The following is a 25,840-nucleotide window of genomic DNA, read 5'->3' as shown; positions in this document are numbered from 1 at the left end:
CACATCTGGATGAGGATAAACGTCAAGTAACACCGGTAAGCGTGTCCTGAGTTGACGGGTCTCTTGGGCACAGGCTTCAATCATCTAGGCCAGGAGATGCGTATGACCGTCTCCAATTTCTTTCTCGGTAGACAGTGATTCAACTGTTACGGCCAGAAAAACCTGGCCATTCGCGCAGACGCTGATGAGGAATGAAGGGAGGTATTGCCGCTACTCGACAAACGGCCGTTTCTGCTGCTGCGGAAGGTGAAGGAGGAAACTGCGTATCCCTCCAAGTCCTGTCGCACCGCTACGGGGACGTTCTGGTTCCAGGAGCATCTCGTATTGATGTGCATTTCCGCCAGTTTCTGTTCAAAGATTCTACTGGCTCCCGGGTGTTCTCGCGCAAAACCCCGATATCGTGGCTGCATGTGTATGATCGGCCTCTATAGCTTTTCTGCCGTTCTGTCGAGAAGAAATCTTTCGTTCCACAGACACACAACCAGGCGAGAAGCTGCGAGACGACACGGTTATATTTGTCTCAGCTACGGAACCGCTTTTCGAGGGACTTCCACGCACGTTTGAGAAAGGACTGGTCAGCCCGTCCAGGAAGATGCCTCGCACGGGAAAAGCAGGGAGCATGCGTGTCTGTGAAGCAACGGATTTCGTGCACAGAGAGGGAAGTCCGCCTTTTGTACAATAATGGGTGAACCAAGGAGTTGTCTGGTGGACGGCAATCAAAAGATGCCGTACACACGGCTTCCGTCAAACGTGACGAGTACAGTTTTGGATATTTTTTGAGGAAAGGGCCTGCTCACCGCAGTGCACAGAGGTGATGAACGCGAGTTTCCAGTCGTTTTCTATTCACGACGAACATGCACCTTCTCAATTCCAGTTCCATACGTTTACCTAACTCCTTCGCTTTAACAGTTCATTTAATCAAAAGAAGAGAGGCCTTTGATCGAGCGAAATGACCATTTTCTCTCCACGAGCAGCGAGGCAAAGCACTCAACGAGTCAAGACTAGTATGGGTTACGCTGCCGATCAAAGGCAAAACAAATTTTGAATGTCCATGAAATAGTGTGCAGCAGCTAAAGTGTAAAATTTAGTAGTTTTCTGCATGCTGCCGAACTCACCGTACGAAACCTGCAAGCCGGTGTCACTCCTCAGTGAACCCAATAAATCCAGATCACCAGTCATATATCTACATGTGTAAACTCGGTTGTTTTTTTCTGACTCTGCCGCTTCAAGCAGCATCAACGGATGGTGCGTTTTCGCGTCTCTGTCCTTCGTGACCCAGGGCAGATCTGTCATGTACCGTCGCTTAACGGGGCCTTACCAGCAGGGCAGGTCGCCAAGTCGGTTGATTGATAGATGCATCTCTATATCTGTACACGTCCTTTTCTGGGTGAGCCCCGTTCTCGTAGTCAGTTGTCATCTGCTGTACAGATAGTCCGGAACCCTCGTTTCTACTGTTCCACAGGTTAGGATTGCCTCGATTCTTTCTTCCCCAGTTCCCGGCTCTTCAATGTTTTCCCTAAGGCCTTCTCCCTGGCTGCCTCCGTTGTTGAAGCCTCTTGGAAGAAACACTTTCTTCTGTTTTTCGCCTGTTGGCCTGCTGCCTTGTGTCGTACCTCTTGCTTGTCGTGACCCCCAACGGATAAAAAGATCTTCATGATTAATTTCTGTTTCTTCCTCATGGTCATGTAGCGTTTCTCTCGGGTCGCTCCTCTCGTCAGCAGTGTCACATCGTTTAATCGCATCAGCGTATCATGTGGAAATCGTCTTTCCCTGCTTACCGTCGTACCCAGCTCGTTTGGTGTTGGGTTTTCTCGTGCACAGTGAATGCGCCCATTGTCTCTCCTCTCTCTGAAGAACTCGCAGTTCCCCTAACCGCATCCTTTGGTCGGCAACACAGGTTACTCCTCTGATACTGTTCGAAGCGGCCGGTGGGTCACTTCTTCCAAGAGCAGAAAACACGAAACGTTGATTTAAGGTGACTCTCGTGTACCGCGGGTGTACTGCCTCAAAACAAGAAAAACTCAGGCACTCTTCCTCCTTTTCGACTCCCAGAGAAGACGGAAGAGCATGCATGGCAGAATTACTAGAAAACAAATGGTAGGGCTCCCTGTTCTTTGCGCGAGTCTTCATGGCCAAAAGCTGCAGTTACATCCAGCTCGGTGGGTTCTCCTTCATCCGCAGCCACATCCTTGCAAGGGGGAGAGCTAAACAAATTCTAGAACTGTAGACGGGGAGAAAGTTTTTTTGTGCATGATTGGTGAATTGCATACGCGGTTATAACTGAAGGTCGATAGCGCATTAAATAAGCAGATTGAGACATCTTGCCCCCCGTCGCGGCGACAAGTCACGCTTGCAATTCCAGAAAACGTAAATACTACCTGGCTACAAGCATATGCCCTTGCATGTGGTGAATGTGTGTGATGGCACGCACATGTGTGTGCACACCGCACCAGGTATATGTATCACGGTTTAACGCCTCGAAACGCATTGGGTACCTGCATTCCCGCCGTCCATCTGCAAAGGCAGATCCTCCGGCTGCTCTGATGCATTTACCTCTTCCCGGGTATTCCGCAGTGACCAAACAGGAAGCGAAGCACTTGGTTCGCCGAGTACCCGTCAGAGCCCTCGTCGCCTCCAGCATGAAGGCCTCGCACCTGCACAGGGCATCCGCTCGCGGGCCGTCGCCTGCGGGCGGCGAGAACGGGCGTCACCGATCTACACAAATTGGTCCGCTACGGCGTCAATCTGTCGCTCCAGGCGGGGCGAAGAGGAGCACAATGTCGGGGTTCTTGAAGGCCGAAGTTGCCCCAGGAAGCGGTAAGGGCGCATGGCGCCTTTCCTACCTCATTCGCGTTTCTCCGTGACAAAGGCACCACCAGGAAGAATCGTCGACACACACCGCATCAGCACCGGAAACCCCAGCGCGGCCCGGTTTGTTGTTGACCTCTATCTTGCCTGAGAACAGTGGAACTGACCCGGATTGAGATGCGCCTCCGCGCGAGGGGAGAGACATCGTAGTTCCAGAAGAAAACCCGAATGAGGAAACTGCTTGCTGGCCGGATGCCGGTCCTCTCCACGCGCCGCCGTCGATGGGAACGGCGCGACCGGGTGACCGGCTGAGGCGGGGCGCGAGCGTGAGATGGACAAGGACACACACGCTGCAGGCTTCTTGATCTACCGATTGTTTTACGGCGTCATCAAGCCCATGCACTTTACAACAAGTATCTCCGTGCATCCTGATGAGTTTCCTTCGTTTCAGAACGTCGCGATTCCGCACGCATTAAAGACTCAGACATTTCGAGAACGCGGGGACTCCTCCACCACCTAGGAATCGTTCGCTCTTGCCTCTCGAGTGTAGAGCTTCTCCTGAACTGTGTCCCTGAGTGCTCAGAAGCGCAAGACTTGGAAGCTACGCAGAGGCGCCTGAGACGCGCCCACAGGCGGACGATGTTGCCGACCTGGCTTTTGACGGGGCTGACCCTCGCCTACGTTCTGTTCGAGGGAGGGCGTTTGCTCTACGAGACGACGTTGCAGCAGTGGTCGGAGGAGGCTATTTTGCACATCGATAAGGAAATCTTTTTCCTCCACGACTTCGCCGCTGGATTTTATTCTCTCGCCGAGCAACTGACTAGCGACTATTGCTTCTTGAACTTCATGGACGCACGAGACCCGCCGATTGCGCCCACAGCCACGCGGGAACAAATCCACGCGCTAGTCAGTGTCTACGCCCCGTCGTTCTGCTCCTGGATCAAAGATTTGTACTTCTTCGAAGAGCCGATCCCAGGCACCTCGGACTCGTCGACCGCTCAGCTGCTGAACACGACCTATGTCTGTGGAGAGCGCTTTGCCGACTTGGTGCGGCGAATCAACGGCGACATGATGGACCTCGTGCACAATTACACCATAGTCAAGATGCAACTCATTGAAATGCTCGTGCCTCTCGTGGAGAATCCGAACTGGTCGCCTCATCTGTTATGCGACTTGGACTTCTCCGCTGAGGACCTATGGACTTGTTCGAACGGGCTCAGCGCCCTCGAACAACTGAGGAACCAGCTGTCGGGTAAGACAGGAGCGGCTCCCACGGCGGGGACAGGCACTGCTGCTCGGAGTTCCTCGTGCGAGTACGCGTCAAACGCCTCGCCGCACGAACGTTTGTCGAGCCTCCTGCCCTGCAGGAATGGTGCAGGACTGGCAAGGGCAAACCTGCGACCAGCAGATATCCATTGAACGTCCTGCGCATGCAAATCTGGAGACAGAAGTGGTATCACGTCTGAAGTCTACTCAGTGTTCATCCTGTGAACGACGAGAGGAAGTGCGCCCTCGCATCCGTTCATTCTCCTCCCAGGCCTACCGGGATTCAGGTGTGTGTTGCGGTCTACGTATGTCCGCCGCTAAGGAGGACCACCTATCTGGAACCGTGTAGATCGCAAGACGAGAAAAGGGACTGCAAAGTTTCTTGCACCCGTCCACCTCCGCAGTCGAGACGCGTCACGTTTCATTTGGCACGACGGGCGAACAAACGGTTTGTCGACTTGTGCAGCCGTCTCTTGTTTGTCGCGCGTCGTCCCTGCTTTCGCTGCCACGGCAGGATATCTGGGCAGGGAATGGCATCTCTACTCTCCGATTCTCAGCATCGTCATTGTCTTCATCTTGGCCACGCTCTTCTTTGCCAGGCGGCATGCATTCAAAGGCGTCTTCCACGCACGCTTCGAATGCTTGTGGGCGATGCTCCAACAAATCGATCAGGTTCGTCTCCAGCGCCGCGTCGAGAAACAGTCACATTTTCTACCTCGGAGACAGGCCTCGCCTCTGTCCTTTCGTCGCCTAGAATGTTCACGGGTGCCTGACGCTGCAGCCAAGCACATACGTTCTATCTACGGACCTCTGTACAAATGCACATATATATATATATGAATATATATATATATATATATATATATATACATCGGTGGACATGTTGGCAAATAAAGCGAGATAGTGAAATGCTGGGTGTGCGGAGGTTGTTGACGCGCTTGACAGCGGTGGCGCCGCAGTGTTTATATCTGCGACAGACTTTGTTCCGTCTGCTCTTTAAGTAGAAGCTTTCTGCTCCGAGAGAGGACTGGGTTTGCAGGTTCTCCAGCGAAGACTCGAGAACATGGTGGTGATTATGCAGTCGGTCATTGACGACCGCATGATTGGGAGGCTGAAAGTCGTCTCCGGCATTCAGAGTTTGCTTCTGTCCTCAGAGTCTCCGGTGAGTCTGTGAGCAGCTAGACCCTCTCCTCGCCAACGAACAAACGCACGATTTTTTTCTTTTTACCGAGACTTAAGGACCAAAGAGGGAAAGAAAAGAGTCGTCGATCTCCAACGAGATAGAGAAGCGAAAAGGAAGTCCTTCTCGGATAAGGCTGAGACGCCTCGCTGTGCAACCCCCGCTTGCTCCGGGCCCTGAGGGCCGGCCGGGGTCGGCGAGGCCTCAGCAGGCTCTCGTCCCGACTTCAAAAAGAAGGCGCCGAAACAGCCAAACTGGAAATGATGCAAAGGAACCCTCTCCCTTGCGTCTGCTGCCGCGTCTCCGCTCCGATCTGACCTGGAACTGACACCGAGACTGCTGTTGTGTGGCAAAACGGAGAAGAGAAGTGAAGTCGTTCCTAGCGTGGGGTCTTCAAGAGGGAAGAAGGCGGCACGCGGAGAAGACAAACTCTCCCTGGTGCTCGACGCCACAGAGTTCAAATCGCTCTGCGCGACAGCTCCTTTGTGTTCTCTGATGGATTTCCTCTTGTCTGTTCCAGTCTCTCGTTCTCCTCTCTTCCGCTTTCGCCCTCGTCTTTGTCTCTGTGGTTCGCACCCTCGTCCTCGGTGGTCCTGCGTGTCGACGCGCTCCGTAGGCTGTGATGCGTCAGTTTTACCGGGTCATGGAGCACTGCACTTTTGACCTAATCGAAGGTCTGAGCCTGGCCTCCCAGTACGTTAAACTGGAGATGCAATCCTCCACCGAAAGCCGAGAAATGGTCAACATTCGCCTCATGCTGGACGGCTGTATCCAAGTGTACAAGAACGAGACGCGAGCAAATGGTGAGAGGCCTGGCCCGCCCGGAGACCCGTTCGTCGACTTGCGTGCCGAGAGGAATATCTCCTCCACAGAAACGCGTCCGTCTGCGCACGCGCTTCTGTTCTCCGCACGGCCCCCATACGTGTCTAAGCTGGGGTATGCCTCGGTCTGCATGTTTGAATCTGGCCGAGAGTCCCACCTTTGTGTTCGCTCGCGCTTTTGCTCGTCTCGGTTTCCTCCCTTTCCCGCCACAGGCACCTCGATCACTTGCTGCTACGCCCCCACGGTGCCCACCGCCCTCGCGATGGACAAGCTGAGGCTGAGGACGGTGTTGCTGCAGGTTCTGCGTTTCGCGCTCCTGGAAGGAAAAGTCTTGCATGCGGAAGTGAAGCTTACGGCGAAGAAAGTGTTCCTCGGAAAAACCCCGCCCCCTATCGAGACAGAGAAGCGAAACGACCTGAAAAACTTCGACACTCAGGTAAACCGGACTCCCGAGGAGTCGGCAGCGTGGTCTGGAGCGTGAACCATCTGTGGCGTGCAGGCATCCTCGAGGCGCGCCAGTGAATCAACAAAAACCTTGGATGATAGAATGCCTTCTATCGCATTATAAGGAGATTTGCCCTGGCGTGCCTAGGGACCAGGAGGCGACAGCGCAAAGGTGAAGCCGGATGAGAAGGAAAAACAAGCCGATGTGCCTCCTCACTGCTGTGCTGTCGTTTCTCGCTTCTTAGATCAGCATCAAATGCAAAATGGAAGGCGCTATAACCTTCACGGCGTCCGAACTCCTCGATTCGGCTTACCTCCGCGTGAGGCGAGGAAGGGGCATTGCCTTCATCTACGCGCGAAAGGTGCTTCGGGAACTGAATGGTGACATCACCATCACGACAACCGACAACAACGAAGTGATCTACGACCTCTACTTCCAAGCCATGGGTCGGTTCCACGTAAGCCGTTCGCACGCACCTCCTGGCTGTGTGGGCGAAAATAAGGGGCTCTTTAAAATCGCTATGCGCAACACAAGCGGAGCCCACAGCGGAGATGAGGTCGACAGACGGCGAAGAACGCGTTTTGAGTGTCAGTTCTCTGCGCTGGAAAGACAAGCTCTTCTCTTTCGCCCTCGCCTCCTCGTCGGCATATGGAGGTCTCAGCTGCCTCCCGCTCGGTGGCAAGCGAAAGAATCCAACGCAACCCCGAGAGTCTGTGGCAGAATGCATTTCCCTGTTTTTCGTTTTGTTTTCTTCCCGTTTTCCCGTCTCGCGGTTCCGCAGGTGAAGGACTTCCATGTCGCGTTTGGCACTGTGAAGAACGCGGTGGCGCTGACCATGAATGTCCAGCAAGCGAAGGGATACTCACAGTTGACGGCTGTTGCGGACTTGGTCGGCGTGAAGGTGATTCACGTGAACTCCGTCGCCGAAGCAGCCGAGCAAATGCTCTCGAATCGAGGCCACCGCATCGTCGCCGTCTTCTTCCGGGATCCCGGAGGTCTGTTCCGCACGCAACTGAGCTCGGCGCTGCCCCAGGGCGGCTCTCGCCACATCCCCCTCGTGGAAGTTGTGGCCGAAGGAGATCTCTTGACCCGAGAACAACTGGAGGAATCGTTTCGTCTGCCGACTCCCGGCGACACACCAAGGGAGGTTGCCATCGAGATTTCAGACCGAGGAAGACGAGGATCCACCACTCAAGGCCGCTCACTTCTCAGGGGTCAGACTCTCTTCCTCCTCTTTCTAGTGGTTCGGTTCTTGTGCTTGTGGTGTACCTGCCAGTACATCCCCGCGTCGAGAAGTGTATATCAGCGCACCAACTCACACGCATCCGCATATATATGCATGTTTTTGTATGAAAACGTACGGGGAAATCAACGTTTATGAACCTATGCTCACAGCTATATGCATATATATATATATATATATTTATACGTATGTACAACGCCTGATTGCTTGCGCGTGACGCTTTTTCTCCACACCTACGCTCGTCCCGCCTGATTCCTGCAGACAGCCACGCCTTCCGGCAGTCGAAGATCGTCCCGATCGAGGAGCCACTGACCGCGTCGGATTGCGTCACTGCCATGGCCATTGGCGCCGCGTCCTTCATCGCGAATCGTCAAGGCTCGAAAGAGCTTCTCCGCAACCTTTCTTACGGACGGCGCTCGTTCTGGGATACGCTCGTGACAGCTTTTTCTACCAATATGACGCGGCTCGGAGTGAGTTAACACGGCCCCTCAGCCTTTGCGAACAGAGGCGCACACACGACTCCTGTGCGCTGTCGATGTTGCTCGAGACACCCCGGAACGCCGCGACTTCCTCAGACTTTTTGTGCGCGCGATGGACCCGGACGCGGACGGGGCGATGTGTGCATCGCTGCTCCCGCGCTGTGTTCAGTTCCTTTCGAGCCCGCGATTCTCCACTCTTCCCCGATCCTCGACCACGAACGTACCTGCTTCGTCGTCCTTGTCGACATCGGCCTCGCGCAATCTTTCGGAGTTGTGTCGTTTTCATCAGGACAGAAGTCCCGGTTTCAGCGTCCAATATGTGGATCACGACTTTGATGCATCCACCTCGATATCGCTAGTCTTACGAACCACGTTTCACAAACACACGCAGTGAAAAGTCCTTTGAGTTCTTTCTCCAAACAAGGAACGTGACAGGCACTGTGGAGGACTGAAATAAACGACTAGGGCACACGGACTGGGGGCGCATAATGGCGTGGCAGATCCGAGTTCCGGAGTTTCCGTTCGACAACCCCCGATCGTCCTAAGATCGCCGTTCAGACTTCATTGCCTCGTTTAAGAGAGGCATACGGTAGAGCGGGATCGCTGGGTAGTCGCGCCTTCCTCACCAACTTTCGAGGTTCTGCTTCACTTTTTGCGTGCTCCAAATTCCCGTAGACGGGCGACTCCGCCGACAGCTTGAAGGCCTCCAGGTACCGAAGAAGGCGGGGTCCTGAAGCCATGTGATATATAGAGTAGAACAGGACACTGGACTGAACCTGCGATAGAGAAAAATGTCGGCGACATGCTGTACACGCACAACATCCATTTTCCTTTCCAATTTGTGCTTTTGATCCCTTTCCTGTCGATCTGCACAGCTGATTAAACTGGAGAGTCACCCCCGCCGGGGGACGAGAACTGTGCAGATCTCTTCGGGGAAGTGATCGCTCGCGTTTCCAGGCGTTTTTTCCCTCCGTCTTTGCTTGTCTTCCACAACAGAGAAGGCGAAAGTGGGTCCACACGGTTTGGCAGGAGGTCGAGCTCCATGCGTGGAAGCATGTACAACACTTTCACGGGAACGTCTACACAGGTAAAGGTTTTTTGTCACGTGTGCTCTGCGCATACGCGAATGGAGCGAAAGCCACAAGCTCCCCCTTATTTTTGGAGATGTAAATTCACTTCCTCATCACCTCGTACGGTAGCGCAAGTAGGGTCCGTACAGACAAGAGGCGCTTGCATATCATACGTATTTGCGCGGTCTCCACGTGGTACCGTTCCCACTCACGTCCTGGGTTGTCCTGAATAGGCGTAGACGACGCAGGAGAGACCAGCACACTTGTGCATGCATTTGAGAAGGAAGGGGTGTCTCTGGGCAACGCGCCTTTGGTAGCCGTACCACTGTTACGCGGCTCGGCGTCGCCTCTCGTAGCGCCGCTTTGAAGCGTGTGTATGCGTACACCCGGATCAGCAGTGAGGTGCGTAGCCACCCGCACGCGTCTGCTCTAGTTCTGCCTTTCTCATCGAGGACTTTCGGGACTCCCCTTTTTCTGCTGCGTGCCTCTTTGTCAAGATGTCAAATCATTCAAACAGCATGAGCTCGTTGGCTAGTCACGATTTGGAGAGGATCTCTGAGCCGCCCGTGGTGCGGTTCCATGACCCAGTCGCCGACAGGCTGTTTCGCCGAGTCTCGAATGTGCCCATACAAAACAAATATTACGCCTACTTTGTCGCCGGCAGAATCAACGAGGTTGGTTTCGCCACAAACGGTAAGTGTACGGTCACAGCTCGCCGCCAGAGCTGGCGAACAAGTGCGTGGAATCGCTGCCGACAACACGCATCCTTTCCTTCTGTCCGTTCCGCTGCGCTTGTGGGCTTCAAAAGACGGTCCTTTCCCGTGCGGTTTCCAAGCTGCAGATAGAGAGTGGCGCGAAAGCCAACATGGTGTGTCGGGCTATCGGGCGTTGTGCACGGGTGTTGGTGTTCGGATAGGTTCGGTTTTCCCTTGAAGCGTTTCCTGGCCGTAGATGTGCGTCGTTCTCGTCCGCTAAGCTTTCAAAAGACCCGTACGCATCGCCACAGGAATCTGCGCGCGCCGTCGTCCCCTGCCGTCTCGTCTTGGCCACGAACTCTCTTGGCGGTGCCAGGCGTGTGAACGTAGCGGTCCCAGGCATCCGGTTTTTGTGCGGGTTATGCGCGCCGGCACACACAAGACCTCCTGGTGTACCTCCTCCAGTAAAGAGAAGGACACAGCCAAGCGCAGCTCGTAGATCTCCTGGTCATGTGTGTTTATATGGCTAGCCATGTAGGAACCTAGCCAATTACAGACTATGACTACACTACTTGTAGGAGCAGCACGCGCAATCGTACACAAGACAGAAACAATGAACGCAACGCTCTGGGGCCCACCGAACCGGCCTCGCGACGGACCCCCTGCTTTTCTTGCTGTCTGCAGTCATCGATCTCTACAAGAATATGGTGCTGGACCAGCGTGTGTACAAGTTACCTGAGGAAAAGAACATGAGTTTCTACGAGTTAGCCCAGACCCGCGCCTATCTTTTCGAAAGTGGACAAGCAAATGAATGCCTAGGGGCAGATTACCACGAGGACTACTTGGGTGCGTCTGATCCATCTTACGTTCTCGGTCCATAAAAAATTCGAGAAGACAGATTCACAAACGCCGGAAGATATATGGGCTGTCTGAGAAAAGGATACAACTCAAGCTGCACATTTGACGACGCCCCCATACGCACCTATGCGTGCATATAGATATATAGGAAGTCTCGTGATAAAGGATAACACGGAGGAAGATGGCTATGCATAAAAAGATACAGTTTTAATAGATCAGCAAGGAGATGTACAATTGCGAGTCTCCCTGAGGTTGATCCCTCTTGTAGCCGTCGACGAATGCATGTCATCGGCCACGCATCGGATGTGTGTCGCACACCGGGACGTGCGCTATAGGCAAGCTTCTCGGAGCACAGATTGATCCGATGGATACTACCGCCTTGGTCAAAAAAGTCTACGAGGATTTCGAGGTGAAACCCGAAATCAAGGTCCCAGAAGAAGAAGAGACAAGTGGAAACGACGACGAACTGCCAACCGTGGAACGGGTGAGGCAGAAAATCTCTGTGCCTGTATATATCTTTACGTATATATATATATATATATATATATATGTATTCAGACATCTAATATATATATATATATATATATATATTGTATTTGCTTATGTGTGCATATGCTTGGTTACGATCTCTCCTATTACCTCTACATTTCGAAATGTTCCTCTAGTGACAGTCGGAGCGACAGATGTTAGCTGGCCGAAGGCGGTCCTTGGACGGTATGCTGTGGCAAGGGGAAGACCTAGAGGGTTACGAGGCTTTTTGGTTCCGCGAAAAACTGGAAATGTCTCCGATGCACATTACCAAGAAGGTAACCTGACAAATCCCAGTGCAGAAAGGTTCCCGCAAGGATGAACTGTAAGCGTGATTGCGTGCTGGTATGTATGCAAATGCGGAGTTGTGCATACGGAAGTGAGGGATGCTGACACGGGCGCATTTCGAGCTGTAGAAAGAGAACGAAACATTGAAGGAGAGAGGCAGTGGAACGGATTCACAACCGGAGAGACAGAGTTACCTAGAGAGATGCGAAGGCGTACAGCTGGATTTTCAGGGGGGTGGAATGGAAATCCAAAGAACTGGTTCGTCTGTGGAGACCGAAAGCTGTGTCACTTACGTCACCTCGGTTCTGTCTGCTGTGAAGCAAACTGGGAACCCCAAAGATTGCGGCGGCGCTTTCTGCCTTCTTCTTTTACGCGTCAGACAATGGAGGAGTACAAATGGGGCAACATCCCTGAATACACAGTGCCGAACTGTATCACGACGAGTGTTGCAAGGTGAGCTGGAACCGAGAGCCGGGAAAGACGCTTCAGCCCGAAGGAAGTGCCTTTTTCTCCTCTGAAAAGACTCGTCTTTCTCCAACGAATGTGGATTAAGACCGAACAAACACCTCCGACCGGCTACACGACTGACGCTAACCTCCCGTCCCGTTTTCCACGCATGCCAGCGCAGATATCCCCCCCCGCGTTTCTGGTACCCTGCCTGCTGGAAGCTCTTAGTCCTGCTGCCCTAGCCTTCCTTCCTTGTCCCTCGTTCTCTCGGTTCTGCCACAAGTCATTCCTGCTCCGCCGTTTTCTCACTCTTCGTCTTTATAGCCGCGTACTCGTCGTCGTTTCGTGTTCTCTTCGCGTCTGTGGACGGCTGCTGTTTCTCACCTGTCTTTCGCATCCGCAGGATGGACGCAGTCTTGTGCCTGGCGCCAACCGTCGCCTCTGAGGCAAGGCTGAACCAGTACAGAGAAAATGCTCCAACGATCGCTGTCGAGTTCATCTTCAGCTGGGACTTCGACATCTCTAGCCTCCAGCAGGAGACCGCTGCGAAACTGGTGAGAAAAAGCAGCCCTCGAGGAGTTCTACTTCCAAAAGGACAATGTTTATGCAACTATTTCCCTCGCTTTCGCTCTTTATAATTAGATATATGTATATATTAGTTGCCGTTCAGTTCGCTGCCACAGCCAGCAGAAAAGTTCGTGGGCGAGACGTATCTGGAAATACTTGATAAGGCAATGCATACATTGGCACTAGCATGCCAGCACACACTTTATATATACATCTATGCATATACATATATACATATACACATATACAGACACATATATACACATGTATATATATAGGAGAGAACTGTATGATTTCTCTGGAGCATTGCCTGCAGAAACTCCGTGGGTATGTCTGTAAATGCCAGAGCTTGCAAGGGCCTGCATCTCGACGCATGCACCGGTTTCAGCGTTGCCTTTTTGCTTCGTTGTTTGCAGGCTTACGAGTTGCTGATTTGGTGTGCAGATAAAGCGCAGATCAGTGTTCCCCGGGAGACATGCGAGAAGTTCGTCCTTTCTGTGCAGCAGAACTATTTTGCCATGCCTTTCCACAACTTCAATCACGCGCTGCATGCAGCCCAGGTAAAAGAAGGAACCGGCACGCCGGGCGCCCCGGGCGGTCCCCGAGCCAGGCGGAAGAAAAAACCACCCGGCGTTAGTTGCGCGTCTCGCGCCGGATCTCTCGCACCGTCGTTTGCCAGGACATCTCGTGTGTTCGGAGGCGTCGGTGTGCAGAGGCTCAGGCAGCCCAGTTGTTTCGTCATCTGCAGCTGACGTTAAGCTCGTCGAGCAAACTGAAACAAGGCTTCGACGCGTGGCATGAGCAAGCGATCGCAAAAAGAGAGAAGTTCGCACCCTTTGTGTCTCTCACTTGTCCCCGACGTGTCGGTGATAAAGGAACTCGAACACTCTCCCCGCCTTGCCCTACAGAGCGCACGCATGTGCTGTACACATGTGCTGTACAAGATGGAGGAAAGGCGTCTGTCCAGGGGCCCATTTCAGCTGCCTGAGGGCCCAGTGCGCCGCGCAAGGCAGAATCGCGCTGAGAAATCGAGTGCAAAAACCTGAGAAGCGATCGACAAATAGAGGGAAACTGCAGCCAAGCACGAGCAAGTACCTCTTGCAAGCAAATCTATGCATGCAGAGTCGCCAGATGCCGACGAGCACATAAACGAATCTGTGTGAGACTGGCCTCTCTTTTCAGGCAGTGATTTTAATTGCAAAGGATCTGTCTTTTCAGCAGTGGTTCTCTTACGAAGACAAGTTTATAATTATGCTAGCGGGTGAGAGCCGTAGGTCAGATTACCGGAAGAAGGAAGTCTGAGAAAATTCGTCGAACAGCTGAGCTAACTAGGTCTTGATTCTAAAATATCACGCGTGTCTGTTGTCTGCTGCACACACCGAAGACGCAGAGAGCTGTATACGCACATATACATATATACATATATATACATTTGCATATACGTGTACATGCATATATAGTTACACACATACACATTTATTCCCATATCCGCATACTTGTATATATATGTGCAGATATACATAGTTATATTTTTGCATACAGATGTGCATAAGCATTTACGCAAGTCTCTCCATATTACGCATGCAGAGTACAGCCGGACTCGCTATCGATACAAGCATCTCCACGGAGAGGTAGATATATATCTCTGCATAAGTTTTACCCTTCGGCTCTATTAGTGCATGCAGGAATAACTATGGGGGCATACGTTAATACAGTTTCTCGATCAGTTCGCCCGCCGTTGTTGCTGTGTGAGCGCGTCCAGACGTGTGGTTCGTGAACTGGATGTGTTTGTTCGTGTGCGGTCTCTTGTTCAACTCAGCGCTGGGTCATGACATCGGTCACCCCGGTGTAACGAATGAGTTTCTGATTAGCATGCGGTCGTTCACGAGTATTTTGTTCAACGAGACGGCTGTCTTGGAGAATTACCACACTCTGCTGTACATGGATCTTTTGAAAAATCCCGACCTCGACATTTTGAAGATGCTGCCTCCCGAGAGCGTCCAGCGCGCACGGCAGAGAATCATCGCCGCCATCTTGGCCACTGATCGCGCGTTAGACATGAAGCTCATCGACCTTCTGAACGACGTAAAAAGCAGAAACGAGAAAGTGCCTGTCCCTGCAGCCCTCCTCGATCCGAACATCCGCGATGCCTGCCTCCTTCACGCGGGTAAGCGAGAGAGCATTACGGGACAGCCGGCCCTCGGGCGCGCTCAAACGTACAAAGCGGAAGCCCGAAACTCAAAACTGACGGCAGTTCTTGTTGAAGGGCGTTACGTCTTTAAGCGGAAGACGCGGCGACGCGGGGATATCTGTACAGAAAGGCCAGAAAGGGATTGAAATAAGCTCCACAACGGACAGGCAATCCGAGTCGGGGCAGCGGCTGTTGATACGTGTAGGGGTCTCCGGGCGGCTCGGTTGCAACCCTTCAGCAGCAAAGAGTTGCCGGATGGAGAAGAGGAAGGAATGTCGTGTTCTGTTCGAGCCAGTAGCTTACTGGTCGTGCCTCGGAGAGACACTCCACGATCCTCTCTAGAGTAGGATGTCACATTTCCTATCCGTGCCTTACAATCTCGTCTTTCGACATTGTGCGGCACATGGCAGCTCAGCTGGACGCTGCGTGAGGCGATTCACTCGTGGAAAACGCGCTCATGAACTGCTTTCAGCCTTTCAATAAAAATTCACATCGGCTTTCACAGTTTCTGTCTGTTCGTTCTGGGACGTGCCAGGCAGCAAAACCTGAATCTCTCTTCTTCGTTGCTCCACAGTTTTCTCCCCCAAGATTTTTGAGTCTGTTGACATCTGCTTTGTGCTGAATCAGTCTGGTGGTCCGACGAAAGATGCTATGGTACCCTGAGTCTAAAGTGGGGATTCGAAACCTGTGAAGTTCTTCAGCACTTTCGTAGCTAGGATTTCAGGTTTAATACACCTAAACGTTGCATGTGCACTCAAGGGATGCTACAGTTCTCCCGCCTCTGTGGCGTTCTCCTTTGCGTGTTTGCTTCTTCCCCTTCCGCCTCTAGCTGATCATGCGCTGTCTCTCCTCAACTTTCCACTTCATCGGAAGTGGGCTGAGAAAATGGTGATTGAGATGCACTTCCAGGTATGCACCGAAACGAGACAAAACGGAGACGATACAGCCGATCGCCTCCAAGCTCGGTCTCCGGAAGTGTCGGCGGTCGGGTATTTTCTTCCTGTGTGGAAACGGCTTAGATCAAAACCTACGTTTCCACAGGCACGGTCACGCCTCCAGTCACGGGGAACACGCAAACACCTACAACAGGATCTCCCTTTGTTTTGGTTACGGAAGGGGGCCTGGAGGGTTTATCTTCGGTGCACACACGCGTTTCCGTGAGAGCAGTCTCCGGTTCGTTTGTTTCGCAGAATACTATGGACGAAGCCTTGAAACTGCCCAAGAGCTATTGCAGCCTCAGTGTAAGTGTTCTGCAAACAAAACCGTCTTCGGGGACAGCAGAGCTCTTGAAGCTGTATCCGCTTTGAAAGTAAATCTTACCGCCACAGTCTCTGGGCTGAGCACAAAACCCATCTTGAAGCCTGCGAATGCAGCAGTTGGTCAGCACCCATGTGCTCACGTGACGGTGCTGCTGGGGCATCGTTTGCCTGTGAACTGAAGTGCATGTTTTTGTAAGCTGCACACGTAACGTCCAGTCGCGTCTCAGCGTTTTTGCAGGTTTTTCCATTACTCGTCTTTCCTCCGTCTGAAAACACGGTCTTTCGTATTTGGTCGCGCATGACTGCAGAGATTGTCAGAAGCAACCCTCGCTGGATCGCAAGTGACGATGATAGGTGAGAGCGACTCGCGCTGCCGCCATCACGCTCGATAGGTGCCGCTGCGTACCGTCTCCTTCCCGTCAAAAGTCCGCGGGTTACGCGTTTGTTTTTTCCTATGACGCTCGCTGCGAAGTCGGCAGCGCTAGCCGCTCTGCCAGTGCAGATAGCCAGTGTGCTGAATCTCGCGTTTCTACCGGGGGATGAAGTGCCATCGTTCCACTGCTGACTCGGCTCTTTTTGTGACGCCGCGCAGACACACACTACCTGCCATTCTTTAGCACCCTCGCTTGGTATTTCCCGGGCGACCTCGACATGCGAGTTGCGGTGATGAAAGCCAATGCGTAAGTTCGATACGGCCCAGGCAGGAGGCACTCGGGTTGGATCCATGGCACAAGTTTAGCCGCTGTGTGGCAACGCTAAGATGGAGATCCGCCGCCTATAACTTCATAACTACACATGGACCCTCGCACGGGCACGCGAACTGTGCGGTCCGGCGCAGCAGGCAGAGGAACGCAAGGGCTCGAAGTCAGATCATTTTTGAACCTAGATTTGCACTTAAAGGTGGGATTTGACAGCGGAATAAGCGGATTCACGCCGTTGAACCCCGAGCAGCTCATACAGCTTATTCTCATGAGACACGCGGATGTTTTCAGGCCGTGTATGCCAAGGCCTGCAGAAAGCTGAAAGAAAAAACGTTCAGGGTAGACAACTGCGTACATCTGTGCACATGCATGCGTGCGACAGTACACGGAAGGTGGTGTTTGGTTCAGCGCGTTCTGGCAACATCTTCGAGATGAAGAAATGAGGAAAACTGTCGCCTTGAATGACAATCCGGAGCAAGAAGATTGGCGAAGTGCGAAATTGCAAGTGATCTCCAGTAAATTCGTTGAGAATAGGGAGAAAATGCACCAGAAAGCGGCAGAAATCATGCAGGCTGAGCCGAAAGATGTCTTCTTTGACCCGTACCCAATGACGGTGGATGACAGTGGCAGCGGTAAGTTGGCGTTCTACCAAGAAGTGTACTTACCTCTCTCTGCCCAGTTCTATCGCAAGCAGCAACGTAAACACTGTCTCTTCGCACATGCGACGAGAGGCGTTCCTGCGAATTGCAGATGAAACCGCTGTTACCTGGAAACAGTTGTCTGTGACCGTAGCGTCCTACGGCTTATGTCGTAGCATATATTATACACCTATGGGCGTGAACAAACAAAGAAGTATTTACCTGTATATGGTTATCTGTCTATGATGTACACATGAGCGTGGTTGCAAATCAGTGAATATGCATAAATCGTGTTGTGTGTACGTATGCACATGCTCTCAGATGGCGAAGCTGACTCCTTCGCGAAGAGAGTGAGGCATGAGAAAGCCGGATTGGGTGGCTACACTGTAGACAGCAAACGTCGACCGGCTGATTCATCCAGTCCGGTGGAAGGACCGGAAGCAGACGCGAATGCTCGTGTTTCGGCAGAAGAGTCCATGAAAACGGACCAAACGCCTCAGCCAGAGAAAAATGTGCAGCGCCATTCCACTTCAGGCCTAGGACGCGCCAGTAGCGTGGGCTCGTCTCCGTCTCGGCGGGCGAGCTTGCGCGCGCGTTTCGCTGATGAGGATTTAACCAGTTGTGCAAGGTTGCATCCTGTTGTGGATGCCGGTCGCGTTTCTGCACATGACGCCACACTTCGAGACGAGCACAGCGCAGAAGCAAGTAGAGGAGCGAGCGAAAGTACACAGCGGTTCACAGACAGCACTGATCAAAACGCGAGAATAGGAGACGACGAGAAGGAATCCGTAGCAGATGAAAGGGTCGGCGATCCCGAAAAAACACCTGAGAACCACGATCCTCCCACAGTTTCACAGTCAGACGACAAACACCAGAGGCATACCGACGTCTCAGCTTTACTCCTAGGAGAGGAAGATCACGTAGAGAGCCGACGTCCTCGTTCAGCGCGGTCTCACCCAGAGGCGGTAGCGGCTTCCACGTTGCCTGGCCCGAGGAGTGGAGCGGATCAAGAGGATGCAAACCAGGGAACGGAGTCTGTTTCGAAAGATCAGGCGTCATCTGGCACTTGCCTGAAACGAGTCGAAGCCTCTCAAGATGAGGCGACGGAGAGGCACGCCAATGGTGAAAACATGGATACAGACGAAACGCCCGCGTTTGTGTTTGACGAAGTCTCCGGTTTCTTTTATGACCAGCAAGGTTATGTGTACGACCAACAGGGAAACCTCAGAGGCTACGTGGACGGGAACGGAGCCTTCCAGGCTTATTCAGAGAGTGAATTGCAGTATTACGCTGAAACCATGGGAAGAGGTGAAGACCAAAAACAGGCTAGTTACGTTTCTCCAGAGGGTCAGTGGGTGCCCTCCTCCGAGTTCGGTTCCTCAGATGCAAATCAGACTCCTGATCACGGTTCATCCACATGAGAAAGCTTTGAGTGTGTTCGGGCGCCGGGAGGGGCGAGGCGCATGAGGACTCCCGTTTCTGAGTTCAGAGCTGGAAGAAAATTCCGCACCGGTCGCGGATGCGTCAACAGTCATATATGGTTAAGGGTGAGTGCGAACCCCAGGGTACGTGTGCGAGAACGTCAACCAATGTACAAAAGGGATTGCTCGTATGGCTGTTGTCGCGCTGGAGCGCGAATTGTGTTGGAATACAAATGCTGCGTCAGCATTGGTGATCAGCCGGAGTGTATAGCCTGCACCAAGGAGGAGGCTCAACGTTCCGACTACGCTGCGAGAGATATCAAGCGCTCGATTCTTCTGTGACTCGCGTTGGATAGCAAAAGTATGAATATAAATGCTTGACCGCACTAAATGGCGCCTGTCTATTTAAGACAAGTTTTATTTTTTAAAAGTCTACTACGGAGTTCGGCGTTCGACTGAAAAACGCGATGCCTTGGTTGCTTCAGCCAGAACATGCTAACATGCTCTACACATTAGAACGAGCAACGCCAGGGAATTCTATAGGAAAGGACGTGGCAGTTCGTTCCATAGCAACTCTCCACCGACCGGGCGAAAAACGCCAGCTGGAGCTTCGATTGTCACAGCGATTATCGTGTGTCTCAGTGAAGTGGACCTGTTTTGGCAAACCTAAGCGCGTTCGTCTTCCTGTCCGGTCGTCCCGGTCACTGCCCTTGCCGTCTGCATCATACTCTTTCCATCAGCCATGTTTCCTGTGGCAACTCGTGAGCACTTGTCTTTTCCTTTGTTAAAGCAACCTCGAGACAATCGCTAGCTGCACACGGGTGTCCTGTGTCGGGTATACGCCACGAGCGGTAAGTCCACATTGCGACGAGAACGTCGGCAGTGGCAAGTCTGGGATGCAAAGGCTAGGACCTCGAAGAACGAGAAAAACTTCCCATCCACAAGCGTTTCAGCATGTTTTCCCTGAACGAAGGTGCAAACAGACCTCTTCACGCCTTGAACAGCTGCAGCCTCGAGCACGCAATGCTGCGCTCGATAAGCCAGATTCAACACAGCTTGCTGGTGGTCCGGCGTACACTGAGACGTTCGACTGAGGCGGTGTTCGATGACTCTTGGCTCAGCTAAGCTTGTCGTGCAAAGGCATGAAACGCCTCTTTCCATGCTGCAGACGAGCCGCGTGACAACCAGATAACCGTTTTGTAAATATTTGTTCGGATTCACCTCGGCTTATCGGTTGGCACGCATACAACGCGGCTTACTGCCACACCTTTTCGGTCGCGTGAGACCGCCACCAAACTCCGAAGCGAAAGTAGGGCTTGTCATTTATATTTCTCGCTGTTGGATCGTTTTCCTTAGACCTTCGGCTCTTTGTTCCAGATTTCTGCTTCGCCGTCGCGGGAACCTGCGGGTGTCTCTGACTTCACTGTCCACACTCTCTCTTGTTGCTACGTTCTCCTTCCTTTTCCGTTTCTCGTTCCCTCTATTTCTCACAGCCTGAGTCCGAATCCGCCTCGCTTAGGACTAGGCCTGCCGTTGGCAGGGGTTTTCCACGCAAGAGCGCTGTGACACCAAGACAAGAGTGTCGACAGGAAGGCGATTTCGGCATGAGCTGTGTTAATTTAGTCGACTTGGACTGTGTGCAGAAGGGTGCGTTCCACACGGGAAAAGGTTTGCGCTTGCCCCTCCCGTCAGAACGACACTTTCATAGAGATATCAGTTCAGCAATCAGAGGCCAGGTGCGCACGACGCGCATGAGCAGTGTGGTTTGTCCATCCGTAAAGCAACCCGTTTCTTTGGTTCTGTCGTTTTCTCTTTCCAACTTTTCCTCAACAGTGGTCAGGAGCGGCGGCGTTGGAAAATAATGAGTTCGAAACTTCTGTGAGCCACGCTCCGTCCTGGACATCCTGAGTGGGTTCGCCGTAGCTATCGATAAGGAACTAAGGGCACAGGGAGGCTTTTCTACATGGAGCGCGACTGTTCCCTTGAGCAAATAGCCGTGACACGAATGCATTTGGAGGCGATTGTCAACCACGGATGAATTTTGTTTGGGCAAAACGGTGTGCAGATATTTCGGCACGGGAGGACCTGCCTTGTTCGTTCGTTTCTGGAGAGAGCCTTTCTGCTTCCAGTTGTGGAAGAAGGAAGTGTGTGAAACTCTGTGGGATACTTTATCGCAGTTTTGTGCTGCAGCTACACGAAAAAACCAAATGGGAGGCGCCTGTACGAAGAACAGGGCAAGGCTACCTAAGCGCAGGACAGCGCAGGAGCTGGCAGACAAACAGAGACGAGAGCAAGAAGCCCTTGCGGAGGAGGAAAGACAAAAAATGAAAGAGGTGGCGGAACAGCGGAGGCAAACAGAGATTGACCGGGAGGAGGACAGTCGCCTACAAGACGAGGAAGAGACGGCTTTAGCGAGGCAACAGCAGGAAGAGGCAGAAAAGAAGAAACAAGAAGAGGGGCGGCGAGTCGCCGAGGAGGAAGCCAAGCAGGAGGCAGAAAGGAAACAGGCTGAGGAGGCAGAGAGGAAACAGGCTGAGGAGGCAGAGAGGAAACAGGCTGAGGAGGCAGAGAGGAAACAGGCTGAGGAGGCAGAGAGGAAACAGGCTGAGGAGGCAGAGAGGAAACGGGCTGAGGAGGCAGAAAGGAAACGGGCTGAGGAGGCAGAAAGGAAACAGGCTGAGGAGGTGGAGAAACGGCGCAGAGAACAGGAACAGGAGGTGAGACGGAGGCTTGAAGAGGGGGCCAGCGCAGCGCGGAGGGCGGAAGAGGAAGCAGCCAGGAGGCAGAAAGAAGAAACAGAAAGAAGAAGAAGGGAGGAAGAGGAAGAAGCAGAACATCGTAGGAAATTGCTAGAAGATGACTCTGACGAGTACGCATCAGATTCACTGGATGATTCACAGGAATACGAACAGACAGACTCGGCGGCAAGTTCACCTGCTACAGTTAGCAGTCGGGCCTCTCGACCTGTCACTGGCGCCACCCCTCAGCGACGAAGCCGAAAGTCGCACGGCGCCAACATGAAAGTTGTTCACAAGACCGCGCGAATCGTGTCTCACCACTGTGGCTGCGAGCTGGAACCGCAGCATGATGACCTTACGTGCCCGGTCTGTGAATTCACAGATATGGGGGATGTCCCTCTCCTTCGATAAAGAATCAGAGGCCTTTTCCCTCCTCTCAGAGGCAGCTTCATGGCCTCCGTCTTCGTTGGGGACCCCAGTTGCATGGCAGGTAGCTGGCGGGGAGGTTCCGGCAGTGTCGTCTTTTTATGTCACCAGGCGGCGACAGCGGCGGCGGAGAGAGAGCAGAGTCACTTCGCTTCTGAGTACATCGAGAGAAAGCCCGACGCGGGAGTCCGAGACGCCTTCTGGGTAAGCGGTCGTCGATAACACCGAATCTTACGAAAGACGAAACTGTGTTCATATCCGTGGATACCGAAAACTTGAGAGCCCTTCCTTGAGGGAGCGTAACTAGCGGGACTAAAATCTGAACGATACCTGCCAACCACGTATGTGTGAGGTGCTTCCTGAAGATAGTTCTCAACCCTGTTCCTCTGTGGCATTTCGTGCCGTGTTCAGGTTACGAAGGTTTTGCTGCCAACCTTTCTAGTGTTTTTTCCCCCATCAGATGCTCTTTGCTCATTCAGCTGGCTAACTGCTGCTTAGCTCCTCACTCGTCACATTTGTAAGGGTGCAATGGCGAAAGAGTATGCGTCGAGTTTCCACTGGGGCCGGGAAAGACTTCTTCCACAGAGGTGTATTTTGGCTGACCGGACCTTGTGATCGTTTGGCGTGTTGCCGTAACGTGTCAGGAGGGACACTTGCTGCTGTCCCACCGATTTTTACAAGAGAGCCAGGAGGATTGCATTGTCGATGAACAGCCATCAGCTGCCTCTTGTGCTAGGCTACCAGACTTGCAAATCACACGCGATATTGATTCTTGGCAGGGGGCCAGTGAAGTCGGGGCCCCGATTCAATTTCCGGCGGATCGTGTGCATCGCGCTGAGAGTGTTGTTTCCCGATGAACGCGGCGTTTCTCCCGGCGACCAACAAAACGTTGGGTAGTATTTTGACGCTTGTTTTCGAGCCTCTGCTCGTTTCCGCCACAAGCCTGGGTGTCATGGCTGTTTTGTCTCTTCCTCTCTGTGCATGCTCATTTTACGTGGAATTGTGACCCGTTCGGCTCAAAAGAACAACTCCGGGTGCACATCTCGGACTGCAGCCCGAGTAGAGTTAAGCTGAAGATCAAACCGATGATCTACCGCAGATTTCCGTCCCCATGAAGTCTTTGTCGAATACTTGCGACAGCCGTAGGCGATTCGTAGCTCCAAACCACAGACAGCCACTAAAGTAATGGTCCCGTGCTGGTTTCCCCCATATAGTAGTTCCACAGTGTGACTGCAGATTCGTTTGGCCTGCATGCTCAGTCTTCCGCTCACTCAATGCCTACTGACGCGAAAAACTATTCTTTTCAAGCCTTGAAAAAGGGGGGACATGCGGTGGCCGCCTATAGTCAACAGGTATTTCCTTGTGTAAGGAAACTTGAGACACCCCCCCCCCCCGGCCACTCGCACGTTTGTCCGTCGATTCACAGGCGCGGCGCCGCCTCAGCAGGCTGCGCTCCTGGTTTTCCACTCTTGGTCTGACGGGTTTATGCCTTTGTTGAGGCAGAATCACACACCAAAAGGCCCGAGGGGCGTCAAACCGCCAGGGGACCAGGCGGCGACTGCAGAGCACCGCGTGTCTAGTTTCCAACGAACAGCGACGTGCCCGAACGGCGTGTAGCACAGTAGGTAGTAAGTACGGTTCCTGTGGTCACCGAATATCGAGTCACTGCGTGCGGAAAAGGAGCGGGAATCCGCAAGACTGGACAACAGCCACATTCAGGAGGGGACCTCGCACCTCGACCGTTGTTTTGTCAAAGGGAAATCAAACCCGGAGGCGAAAACCGATCAGTTGGCCACGGAAAAGCGAACGTCAGGCGGGAGGACGCGGATATAATTCGCCACGCTGACCTCCCCGTCGACGCTCGCGGTTGGAGACGAAGGCATTAAAATGAAACAAGAAAGGGGATTCAGAGCTTAAAGGGCGTGTGTGAGGCATTTACCTTCGATGAACTGTGCACGCGAAACGGAAAGCTGACGAGAAAGCATTGAGAAACGTGTGTGACGCATCTCTCTCGCTGGGAACGCTTGCGAACCCGAGTGCGCAGGCCGGGCGTGGTGTATATGTCACGGTTGAATCGAGTTTTCTGGCGAATTCTCTGTTTCTCCCATCAAAGGCGGGCATGCGTTTTCATGCAAGGCTTCCTCCCTTGTTGCGTCTTGTTCTCTTCCCAAGCATTTAAACTCGCTCTCTTGCCAGCTTTGCTCCGGTTTTCGCGTGTCTCCTATTTCGTTGTCGGCGTCCGCTTGTGCGTCGAACCCTCCTCTTCCTGCCGTGCAAAAATCGTGTTCCATGTGCCGTTTCGCGCGCTACTGTGTCGTTTACCTCCTTTTGTGAAGTCTGTAACTGCGCGCAAAACGCCGCATTCTGCCGCCGAGGAAATGCAAGTGGGGGGAAATACTGCCTCGCTGCCTTGGTAAGGAGACTCGGGGTGGACGCCGCTGTTCGCTCTCTTTTGTTGGGTGTCTCGCAGGCGAACATCGCCGTGTCAATCCCATTTCCCCGTCGTTTCCTGAGATTTCGGTTACGGATTCAGACAGGCCGCGTTTTCTGGAAAGGGCCATTTTCTGTTTTTCTGTGTCTCTCGCGCGCTTCTGCCGGACTTCCGCGCTCGCGTCCTTCGCGTGGCCCAGGCCACGCACATGGCGAAACTCCAGAGAGCGACCGTGTCAAAGGCTGCTCATCTACAGTTGGAGGGCGAGATTCGGTTTCGTGTCCCCTTGTTTTGCGATTCCCCTGCGACGAACCTACAGAGAATTCAGGATGGCTGAGAAACGGAAACTCCAGCAGGAGGTGGAGAAGACGCTGAAGCGCGTCGAAGAGGGTTTGGACGCCTTCAACGACGTTTGCGAGAAAATGCAGGGTTCAGTGGTCAGTGCCTCGCAGAAGGAGAAATTTGAGAATGAATTGAAGCGCGAAATAAAGAAGCTGCAGCGGTTTCGCGACCAAATAAAAACGTGGCAGACGTCTTCGGACATCAAGGACAAGGCGCCCCTCGATGAGGCGCGGAAGAAAATTGAGCGGGAGATGGAGAGATTCAAAGTGTGCGAAAGAGAGTCAAAGATGAAGGCCTTCTCTAAGGAAGGCCTCGCGGCCAAGACGAAGGTGGACCCGCAAGAGGAAGAAAGAAATCGACACAGAGAGTGGCTGAATGAATTCATTTCGACGCTCAACACCCACGTCGACGCACACGAGGCAGAAGAAGAAGTCCTCATGAGCAGCAAAAAGGGAAAACACAGAGACCACGCCAATACGGAACGCCGCCTGGGCCAGCTTCAACTGCACGTACAGCGCCATCGATGGCACATCAACAACATGGAACTGATTTTGCGGAGACTCGAAAACGATTCGCTTGACCTTTCTGTGATGGATGAACTCAAGGAAAGCGTTGAACTGTACCTAGACAATTTCAACGATGAAGACTTCTTCTTCGACGAAACGCTTTACACCGCCCTCAACCTCGACGCTCCGGATGACAACTCCAGCGAGGTCGTCAAAGATTCAGAAGAAGAACACACGAGCTGTAGGGCGCCCCCCTTCTCTCTTTCCGCGCTCTCTCTCTCGTCTCCCATTCACACATCCCTGCCTCTTCCCTCTGTTTCTTCTTCTCTCCGCGCTTGTCCTTGTCTTACCTTTCCTCCTGGTTCATCTGCCTTTTTTCGCTCTTCTCCGTTATCTACCCCTCCCCCTCTAGGACATCCCGCGCGAACATGTGTAAGGACGGAAGAGGGTATCATACGTCCCTCTTGTCACGATATGCTGGGACAAGTTCC

At 52.9% G+C, this 25,840-nt stretch overlaps 2 protein-coding genes across 2 annotated transcripts; both read left to right on the top strand.

The window, feature by feature from the left end:
• Positions 1–2,777: 2,777 nt before the first annotated feature.
• Positions 2,778–18,906, top strand: NCLIV_0328 (calcium/calmodulin-dependent 3',5'-cyclic nucleotide phosphodiesterase; the record flags this gene model as incomplete). The annotated part of the gene is made up of 24 exons (XM_003883482.1): positions 2,778–2,817; positions 3,392–4,060; positions 4,589–4,746; positions 5,114–5,236; positions 5,886–6,057; positions 6,289–6,512; positions 6,766–6,978; positions 7,303–7,516; positions 8,026–8,234; positions 8,919–8,953; positions 9,831–10,006; positions 10,693–10,854; positions 11,202–11,350; positions 12,062–12,135; positions 12,533–12,683; positions 13,113–13,256; positions 13,879–13,957; positions 14,516–14,863; positions 15,717–15,796; positions 16,078–16,128; positions 16,455–16,500; positions 16,739–16,826; positions 17,256–17,479; positions 17,807–18,906. The coding sequence occupies 24 exons, from the start codon at positions 2,778–2,780 to the stop codon at positions 18,904–18,906; spliced, it is 4,929 nt and encodes a 1,642-aa protein (XP_003883531.1).
• Positions 18,907–21,113: 2,207 nt separating this feature from the next.
• Positions 21,114–22,055, top strand: NCLIV_032850 (hypothetical protein; the record flags this gene model as incomplete). Its single annotated transcript, XM_003883481.1, has 1 exon — positions 21,114–22,055. One exon carries the CDS (start codon positions 21,114–21,116, stop codon positions 22,053–22,055), a length of 942 nt encoding a protein of 313 aa, XP_003883530.1.
• Between the last annotated feature and the right edge of the window lie 3,785 nt (positions 22,056–25,840).

This window comes from Neospora caninum, chromosome VIII (assembly GCF_000208865.1).
Source record: "Neospora caninum Liverpool complete genome, chromosome VIII".
In the NCBI taxonomy this organism is placed as follows: domain Eukaryota; phylum Apicomplexa; class Conoidasida; order Eucoccidiorida; family Sarcocystidae; genus Neospora; species Neospora caninum.
Note: the sequence above shows the minus strand (reverse complement) of the source record. Positions and strands in the feature narration are given on the sequence as shown.